Source organism: Octopus sinensis, unplaced genomic scaffold (assembly GCF_006345805.1).
Source record: "Octopus sinensis unplaced genomic scaffold, ASM634580v1 Contig10780, whole genome shotgun sequence".
NCBI lineage: Eukaryota > Metazoa > Mollusca > Cephalopoda > Octopoda > Octopodidae > Octopus > Octopus sinensis.
The window spans coordinates 6,423-17,195 of NW_021832221.1; the positions used below are offsets into that span (position 1 = coordinate 6,423).

The window sequence follows — 10,773 nt, forward strand, 5'->3', positions numbered from 1 at the left end:
GAGTCTGACTCCCTCCACATTTAGGTAGTGGTGGAGATGTGCCTATTATGTTGATTCTGGAATACTTTTCGTTTATATAGTTTGACAAATCTTGAATGATGGTGGTGGAAAGTGGAGTGTATTGAGGTTTTGTTGGCCAGGAAGAGGAGGGAGTAGTCCATTTGGACTGGGCGTGCCTCACATAACCCGATCTTCCATCCATTCGGGTTCCACACAACAAATTTGTTTTTGTTGAATGTGCTGGGTATGTATATAAGTGAGTACCGGGTTATATTCCTGACCATGTCCTCAATGCACAGAGAACCACGACCGAGAAGAGCTCCGGACATGAGCAGCGAAGAGGTCGAAGTGTGGTCGGATGTGACTACCGAATGTTGGTGAGACAGGACATCATTAAATATTTCATCGATTCTAAAACGTGTATTAATCTGGGACCTTCGAGGTAGCATTGAACCGCTTTTAAGAGCAAAGAGTGGGGAAGAGGCAGACATGATGTAGTGTAGACGAGGGTAGGGTACCAGGTTCATGCAAATTTCATTTATGTCCACATTGAGAGATCCTTCGAAACGGGCAGAACTGATAGTCATTCATCAAAGAACTTACCAAGTGAGGTCAACGAGAAGAGACGCGACAATGTTGTTCATTTCATCGAATGGTCTAGTTTCTCTGTTATTTTTTGTGCGTAATGAGTTTGGTCGGATGTTGGGGGATGAGCGCAATAGGGTACCTCGTCCTTGCTGCCTCCCAATCACTTTGTCCAGACCGCTCACAATGTTGTGTAGTGCCAAAATATAAGCTTATAAGGTAAACCTGGTTTTCGACGGGGAAACAACAGTCTGCCACGTCTGTGATGACTCGTAGTGCGAGAGCTGTGTTGTATGGTGATGTTATTACATCATCGTCGCCCGAAGGGAAAACGGATACTACAAATCTATTTGCAGTGTTTAAAAGCAGTGATGCCTATAAACTTTGGGGAATTCCTCCTTCATGATTTCAAGAATGGCTGTTCCAACTCCGGAGCCGGTCCCTTTACTATTAAAATGGATATACCTCCCCCCATTGAGAAAATGACGAAAAAAGCATTCAAAAATGGACACTTTTCGGCTGCATTGTGAAGAACATTGCTCAATTGAGTTTTGTATTTGATTGCGTAGTAACAGTGGCCAGTGGCCCTTAAGTATTTCTATTTTCGAATACCAGTTGTTTCCACAGCCCGAGACGTCCGAAATGAGCTGTTTATCGTCGAATAATCCACCGAGACTACTTTTCATAATTTCGTTGATGACACCCTCTTCCATGTCGATTAAGACTGCCTCTCTATCAGAAATGCATTTAAAAACTCGAGCTTTGAGACAATTTATTTTGTCAATACATTTTGAGGACAGTGACTGACTCGTGCTGTCGACGTTAATAAAAAAGCTCTCTATTGCACTGTCGTACTCTCCTTTCTCACGATTATAAAGTTCAATCAACCTTGTTGTGGAATGCGTGTTCCGTCAGTACTTGGTCCCAAAACCTCCAACCAATTTGGTTGCCACACTGGCCGACTATTTCAACACATAATAATAGACTACCCTGTACTACCACGAACTGTGTCATGTTTCCTAGTAACAAGTATACAATTAAATGTATAAAACATGTTTTGAACCATTAACTGTATCAATTGATAATGTCACGTTTCAGTGTTTTAAATTCTGTTCATCAATTATTTTTTTTAATTATTGTCATTTACAACAATTTCCAGCTCGATTGCAGGTTTTAGCGAGATTTTGTCTGTGCGAGTTAGATTGATAATAATTTTTAATCGAATTGATCATTTTGATTGTTCTTAATTTGTGAGTGAATAGTTGTAATAAGAGCAATGAATTAGAACTATTCAACGACACTCGATTTAAGGTCGATAAGTTTTGGTCACTAAAATCGAAGAATATCAAGTTAGAAGTAATCTTGACAGTTATTATCGCTTGACTAACAGTACTCTCGATAGTATATTACGATAGCAACCATTCATTTGATCATACTGTGGATTGTCCATTTAATAAATCGATATAATCTTAATTACTCTCAATTTGTTATAAAGATCACTTCAAAGAACAACAGCGAACATTGACCTAATTAAGTATGCCTCGGTAGTGACTTAATTAAGTATCTCTTGATATGAAACTATCAATTCTAGTAAATAATGACACAATTAAGTACAGCCTGCAGCATCCCCCATTTTTTCGAATTAATACTTATTCTGTCCAGTTAAATTCAAAAAATGACTATGTAATGAAAACTGATAAAACAAAAGTTTGATAGTCACGACAATTATCGATCTTTATTACTGCCAGCTGTCTGTTGGTAGCAATGATTTATTACTCCATTTTGTAAATTGGGCAAAACAACTATCGATCTTTATTACTGCCAGCTGTCTGTTGGTAGCAATGATTTATTACTCCATTTTGTAAATTGCGCAAAACAACTTTGTTCGATAATTTATCAATTTGCTGATTGGTATTGAATTGCGACGAGTCTATCTACTTAATGGCCGCGTGCGCTTCCGGAGAAACGAGTGTTGTGTGTACTTTCTTGTTGATTACTTTAGGATAGGCAAGAATTATGTTACGGAAAGGAGCCGTTTTGTATGTATTCATGGCATTGTGTCAATTGTGTCCCCCAATGTGCGACTGCCCCTCAGAATCGAGATGGATTGCTCAAATCAGTACCTCTCGTATATTCCACTTGCTCCAAATCCCGATAAACTTGAAATTCTAAAATTCAGTTACAATTCTCTTCAATCTCTCACACAACACACTTTTAGTGGCCTCTATCAATTAAAGAAGCTGGTTCTCGATGGTAACAGCATTGATGTGGTCGAGGTGACTGCTCTTTTCTATTTTTAGAGAGAAGCCTTCGATAGACTGACTAAATTGGAGCACTTGAGTCTCCGAAGTAATGTTATCGAGAAATTGGAGGTGGATACATTCAAAAGAACTGTTAATTTGCGAATGATCGACCTGTCTTGGAATCTTTTGACAAGTCTTGACTTTGACCTCAGAAACCAAACAAATCTTGCGGAAATAGACCTTTCTAACAATGAATTGACAGTAATCGAGGAGAACAATCTCCTAGGCACCGAAAATCTCAAGAAAATCAATTTGGATGGCAATTCAATCACAAATATACACCGACGAGCCTTTATTCACTCCTCGGCTATTTCTCAACTCATCCTTTCGAATAATTTGATGGAACAACTTAGCATTCAGTTGCCTTCTAGTAGTCACAATTTCTACCAGTTGTACGTCGACCTCAAAAATTGCCGATTAAATACTTTTCCCGTTCTGGAAACAAGCACTCTGAGCATTCTAAACCTCACGAACAATAAAATCAAGTCTATCAGTGTCAGTGATGTCAGTAAACTCGGAAATTCCCTTCTTTCTATTGACGTGAGAAGGAACAGATTGGAGTGGATTGAGGACGGTGTCTTTGCTTATTTTCCCGAACTGGTCAATTTTAACGCAGACCATAATTTTCTGACTCGAATTCCTGCTCGGCTGTCTCGGTCACTCCTGCAGTTGAGTTTGCGGAATAATTCAATCTCTGGAATTGAATCAAATTGCTTTCTTGGACTTTCTCAACTGAAAGAACTTTATTTGGCTCATAACCAAATTTCTCATCTCCCCGCATTGTCCTTTACTGGTCTCAAAAGTATTCTGACTCTGGACATTTCCCACAATCACATCAGTGTGATTGATCTGTCTTCACTCACTGCTCTTTCTAGTCTCCGAACCATTTTCATCACACAAAATAGTGTCCCTAATGTCACCGTGGTGTCTCCGAAAACCACGGAGAGACCAGGAAATGTATGTCTGTTGATTAAAGTGCTCTAGTTAGAGAATCTGCATTTAACGGGGAGTGTCGGACTGGGTCGGGTCTTGCTTCCATTTCTTGAAATGCTGATGGGGGATAACGCCACAAGTCTTAAAATGGACTCGTGTGGTCTAACGGGAAAAGGAATGTCTGTTATGTTGTCACTCAGGCCTATCCAACATATTTTCCTATGCAATAATCCATGGATGTGTTCTGAGAGTGATTGGATCGTTCCCTTTCTCTTAAAACACCCTCAGGTTTTCCACTCAATCATATTGCCAGGACAGACAGTGTTTCTCATGTCTTTCGTCAGACGGGACTTTATTGTCTGTAAAAGATCAAATGGAAAAGACAACTACTACCAGGATACAGACGACAGTGACATCCAGTCCTCGACAAGAGACTTCCTCCAATTTATCATTGCCAAAAATTTCGTCTTTAAATTCCCCTTTCTACAAACCAAAGGACATTTTGGTGATCATTGCGGTTGTTGCGGCACTCATTTTATTATTTGTAATTGTTGTTGTGTCCTTCAACCACGTACTGAAAGTGAGAGAGAATAAAAAGAGGATGAGACCGATTTCTGGGAGCACTTATGTTCGAGCAGAATCTATGTTATTCACCCCTTTGAAGGACGAGATATTTTATGGCACTTCAAAGGACCCTCTTGTCAAAACATTAGAGCGTCCTTCCAACAAATCGGCGATGGATTTGGAGCAATTTGATGCTTGGATTGGTACTTTTTAGTTGAGCATTACTAATTTTAAAATTAAAAATAAATATGAATATTTTAGTTATATTTTAATTTTAGTGATTATTATTGTTTTTAAAATAGTTGAAATGTCCACCAATCGATTGGTTAATACTTTTTAGAATACATTTTAAACAATTGAAACATTAGTAATATACTTAGTGATAACATATTTTAATGTCCGATCCTCAAGTTGAATCCGATGACAACTACTCACGTTCTTTCATGAGGATATTAACGAGCTTACTGAAAACATATTTTCTTTGAGGGAGAGCATTGAAATCGTAAGTCAATTAATTGCACTTTTCAAAAAATTGTAATTTAACTGTCAAATAGCTAATTCAAGTCAAAGATATGACGATCGGCATGCAACTCCCGCCGACAATGTCGGTCAAGTTTTTAGAAACAGTTTCCGTCCTACATAGAAGGTCGGTTTGAGTTTAAACGGTAGGTTTTGCCTATTGGAGCAGGGAGTCGACCGGTTGGGAGATTCATTCAAACGGGCATGTCCACAATTGTTTGGGGAATCCCAAAAAGTGGAAAAAATAATCCAAAACTATAACGATGCGAAACGGAGGTTGCAAAAAACCATGGAAAAAATTGGAAAAGTCGAAAAAAAAGTAAAATCAAATATTTTAGGCCTTTTTTCTCATTGGCTAATCCGACTAGGAAATAGTCCTCCGCAACCAGGCCAAATGGAACTCGTGGCAGAAAATCCTCACGACAATCGCCCTAAGGAATTTTCACAGAAATCGTTGGGCACTGTACATTCAGGAAATGAAAGAAGCTAGGAAAAGGTAGTCTTCTTTTTTCAGCATCAAGTCAATCGTTGTCCCAATATCTTGCCACTATCCAATTCAAAAACTTGCCTTCGACACGTCTTGCAGATATTACGGACGAAAGGTGGGTATATTGTTCTGATCACGAGTTTTGTGAATATTTCCGAGTCACACGAGCGGACAGATCGGTTGACACAGCCAGTCGCTCATGGAGTCGCCCAAACTGACTTGACTTCAAATAAGCACGGACTTTTATCTGACTTGGTTTCCAAAGTGATTGCATTTTTAGGATGGAAGAATTTACCAGTTGAAAGGATTCAAAGACACGACTGACTTGGGCACATGGACAGAGGAATGGAGACATGACCAGTGCTTTATGCTCCGAGTTATTTTGCCTGTCTCCAACTACTTGGTCTCTTTGGTTGTGGACGATATTGTCCATGACTTCGACCAAGACTCTTCCGGAACCGTTGACGTGGCGTTTCCTCTTTCTGACCCTTCTAAAGTAAAGCAAGTGAGGATCCTCTTCAAAAAAGGACAGCAAGTTCATTTACTGGGACTACTGTCGTCTCCCCTGGTAACTTTTCGTTGATATTGAAAGGAGTTAACCGATGTTGTGGCCTCTGTTCGTCGAAGCAGTGACCTCTCTGTGGCTTCCATTGAGTGTAATAATGTTTTCTTTCCAATATCTGGTCTAATTTATTGCCTTACTTATAGCAAGTCGGGCATTACAAGCAAACGCAGTCTCAGTCAGATTGCACAGTGTGGAAGACACATGGCCAGATATTGAGACAGTCGATGTGTCATTGGGTAGATTATGGCACTGTCCAGTAGACTTGGATGACGCGGCTGTTATGACAGGATTGTATTTCTGACTTATTTTTAGACTTTGAACCAAAGAGACTCAAATGTGACGTCGCCTCATTGACAGACGGCTATTTGAAAGTAAATCAAGGAATGTGCACTGACCAGTCAGTGAATCATTTTGATAAGGTGATTTGTTCGAGTCACACAAAGCTCTATTCCTCGCAAGAATATGACAAAATGATCCACTCATTGAACGAAGAGAAAGAAGCCATACAACAGTATTACGAGTTATATTTGGATGTCTCAGCAATAGACTTCAAATACGCCAGCTTAAAAGTGCTGTCCCCGACCACCAACCTAACAAGCCGACAGTAATAATGCGGGATAAAAAGATTTCCGCCAGCGCTGAAACAACGAGACACTCAATCGACCTGGTTGTTTGGCATTGCTTTCATGTAGATTCGACATGGAGTCAAGTCAGCAATGACTAAACGAGAGTTTTACAAAACAAGGAAACCATCAGTGAAGCCGTTTATAAATAAAAGTAGAAACGAGGGTTTGTTAAAAACATAGAATGGTGTTTAGCTTCCGATGTGATTGAGAATCAGCGTGTGACCAGGTACTCGGCCATGGCTCACCCGCACTTTTATCCCATGTCTTACTGGAACAGGACCCGAGAAAACCGTCCTCCTTCAATTTTAAACCTTCCCCCAATTCGTAAGGCAAAAGGCATTGGGATTGTCAACTTGTACAATACTTGCATTAAAATACGCCAACATAACTAATTTTCTTAAATAAGCTTGCTTGATCAGTTATGTTTTATTAGCGAAATCAAGTTAACTCCCAGCCAACCGGATAGCTTGCGCGTTGCCGTGCACGATTGCCAGCAAGATCCTCTGGCTCAGCTAAGAGGATTCGCGTGCATTCATCTTTCTCCGAGCGATAAGGAGGCCGACGTCTTTTAGGAATTTTCATGTTTGAGGCCGAAGGCTCCGGAAGTCTAAATGTCAGATAGACAAAAATTGTTGGGCGGCGAGTTTTTTGTACTTTTTGGTTTTGAGGCTTCCTCCAGAGCCGCGGACGATCCAGGAGAAGATGCGGATGGGGACAAAGTTTCTGTGCACGTTGCGTTCCAAATAAGGCACTTTTCACAGCGGAATGGGAAGGTTATTGAGAGGGGGTGTAGAACTTTCACATCCATTATGCCTGCGCATCAACACCGATGGGGCGTGCAGATGTCAAGACGAATACGGAGAGCAACTATAATCCTAGGGGTCTCGTCATTTAACAACAAACCCGTTGTTGCTGACGGGAAGGCGTCAAGCCAGGAGCCACTGTGTTTGTAAGTTGCGGAAAGCAAGCATGCAAGGTAGTGTTGGTCCAATAGTGTCTGTAGCATGGAAAAGTGGCCAAGATCTCTTCTCAATACCAAAAAATAAACCATTGGTCGTTCTCAGGGTCATTATTAGTGAAGTATTTTTAAATAAATGTATTTTTGTACCTAATAGGGTTAGTTTTGGTATATGACACTAACTACCTCATATTTATATGAACCGCTCTCAGTTGGCTATGTGTGGCATCTAGCAGGCGAAGCCTCTCGATTAATGTTGAAAAAATGTATTCTATTTTTTTCCAAGATGATTTGCTTCTTCTCTGGACATCACTAAAACACTAAGATTGCAGGGTTTAGCTGTTTTGTCATATTAATGTGTATTTTCCTGTCTTTTCCGTACTTTGTGAACATTTTGTGTGTAGTGAATACTCCGTTCATGGCATGCAATTTATCCAACAGTATCTGTCACAAATATTTTGTATTGATAATAATGGCTCCTTAATTCAAGTCGTGCATACATTCGACAAAGTATATTACATGCTCAAGTTGCTACTTAATTCGGACAAATTATGTTTCTTCTTCTCAGCAGCAGCACGATTATATGGTTAGTTTGTCTTTGAGTGTGACTGCATGACTTTATCACAAAATTCTTGAATTCGTCCATTCACTAACCTGGCTCTCCCGACTCCATACTGGCGACGAGCTTTAATTCTTGAAATTATAAGAACAATAATTCTACGGATTGACAGGCTCGATTTCTATCCTATTATTTTGATTAAATTTTTTATTTTTAGCTTGAATAATTGATTTGAAGTTTGAAAAATGAACTTCCATGCAAATTGAATTTTTTGGTGTTAAAAAAGAGGCGTTTCCTTTTTATGCCCCATGCAACCACTGAGGGTTGCATTTACAAAGTCTTTTATTTGTTTAATTTGTTTCATTACCTAACTTTCTTAGCATGTAGCATTTCACAGTAGAATTAAAGCAGGTTTTATAACTTCCTATCCATATGGCCATATGGCCTTAAATAATTTACTTTAAATTATAAGTAAACAAGCTAATCAATGACAGTTTTAGTCTGCTCCAATATTTTAATTAATTCGTCAATCATTAGTCAATTCTACCAAATTCTCTTCAACTTTTTCCCATCTTCAGTGACGTTTGATTCTGCTCAGATATTAGAATTAAGGTCTATATTCCCTGTTTGTGACAGCGTGCCTTCTATTCATGATCGACTGACCACTCAAGTCATGCATACATAATTATACTAAGTCCTTTGATATCGTTTAAAAACAGTAAATTAATAGAATTTTGATGCAAAATAAGAATTATATCCATTACTCAGTTAATTTTATTTCACCCAACATATCTGTGAAACGGCAATGTCACATCGTGGATATTTAAAGTCAAAGTATTGAAATCGTCTTAAAGTAGAAGATGATAACGCCGAAAATTGATATTTTAATCTCTAAAATGCAAGTACAAAAGTCCCATTAGGCAGTTTATTTACATTATAAATTTTTATTAATAAGATTTGATTTGCCAGCCGCAGAAAGAAAACTTTCAAGAAAGAACAAGGAAGTTAATTATTTTAATTAATCCTAAATTATTAAGTCCTTTTATGTTTTCTTTTTAGTTGTTGTGCAGCGGTAACAACGGTAGGGCGCTCGTGACGTCCCATTCAAAAGTCCATTCATGTTTGGAATCCGTATCTGATGAGATGTCATGACGGCGTCAATTGTCATAAAATTCACTCAGACCCAATCGGAGCTTCCTGCACAGGCAGCAGCTGGGAATCGAATCCTTGACAAAGGAGATTACTAGCAAATTAGACCAGTTTTACTTATTAAGAACAAGAATGTTTTTTTTAATTTTTAAAAAGTCAAAAATAAATCTCTGACAGCAATAAAATATGAATAAATATGAAATTGGCATATAAAAAACATTGTAATTAACATTTCAAAATATCTTATTTGCATGATGTCTAATTTTTTCACTTTTAACTTTGAGATTCGCTTATTTACAATTATCTGTTACCCCCGATGAAATCCAACTTGGATTTCTAGCAGACTATAATTAAAATTTTTTTTGTATTTCACATGAAATATCAAGAGAAACAGATAGTTTGTCTTTTTATTAACTTTTGCCTGTATCTTATAAATTTTTCAATGAGTCTCCCAGAGTTTATTACGCAATATATTTAATTTCAATTTATTCAAATTATTATTATTTTGTGTGAAATTAAATTAAAAGAATAAATATATTCACGCTTGTATGTCTGTTCAGGTTTATTCCAAGTGTATTTTGAAAATATTAAAATTATTACGCCAAAATTCTGATTCCAACGAGGAAATTAAAACAGTTAGAATTCTCAAACATCAATTAAATAGGTTTTTGAATATATGACAAATCAGCTTATTGAGTCAGACCTTCTGGTTCTTTTATCCTTATATCACATTCTAGAAAGAACTTCCTCTAAATGAAGATACAGTTTATTGCCGACTTACATCAGCTCCGTAAGTTAACTTTGATTATCTTAAAGAGACTGTAAATTAGAGGACATTGTAGCTCTTATTAACAGTTATTATGGCTATGATATTTTAAAAGACCGAAATATTCGACAAACTTTAGAAAGTTCAGATTTATTAAAAATTAATTTTGAATCGGAAAAGGAAACCGATTATTTTTCTGCAGTAACTAGTTCCACAGATTGTATTAAGTCAAATCGAATTTTATGGTCTATAAAAGAAGAAGCGACATTGTTGGATGCTGTCAAGGTTTATGGAAAGGATTTTGATTATATTTCTACAATTTTACATGAGAATCAACGTTCAGCTTCGGCAATAAAGAGAAAATGGGAAAAGATGTCATGTGATAAAAAGTTGTTCAAAAAAGTTACTAAATATTGGAGAATTCATTTCAAAAAATAATTCTTCATTTATTTTATTAATATTTTTTTTACGATTTTGTTTTTATTGAACATTAATTTTTTGTGTTTATTAAAATGTTTTTAAACCTTACTTGATTCAATTTTTTAGTTATATTAGTATGAGAGTGTTTCAATAATAAAACTAATTTTAGTTTTTAACCCTTTCTTTAAGAGGATTGTTCTACATTTAAATTAGTAGGTTTATTATGCTGTTTATTGCTACATTCATTAATGTGTATTATTTAATACTAAAGTATTCCATTCCTCAAAATATTGATTCTTACTAAACGAAACAAAACATTTTTATTGTAAGACAAAAGAG

At 37.2% G+C, this 10,773-nt stretch overlaps 1 protein-coding gene across 1 annotated transcript; it reads left to right on the forward strand.

Moving 5' to 3' along the window:
* The first annotated feature begins 633 nt into the window (after window positions 1-633).
* On the forward strand, window positions 634-10,452 carry LOC115228494 (LRR receptor-like serine/threonine-protein kinase GHR1). Its single transcript, XM_036498953.1, has 5 exons — window positions 634-723; window positions 2,886-3,845; window positions 4,486-4,588; window positions 6,269-6,560; window positions 10,065-10,452. The coding sequence occupies exons 1-5, from the start codon at window positions 634-636 to the stop codon at window positions 10,450-10,452; spliced, it is 1,833 nt and encodes a 610-aa protein (XP_036354846.1).
* The last annotated feature ends 321 nt before the right edge of the window (window positions 10,453-10,773 follow it).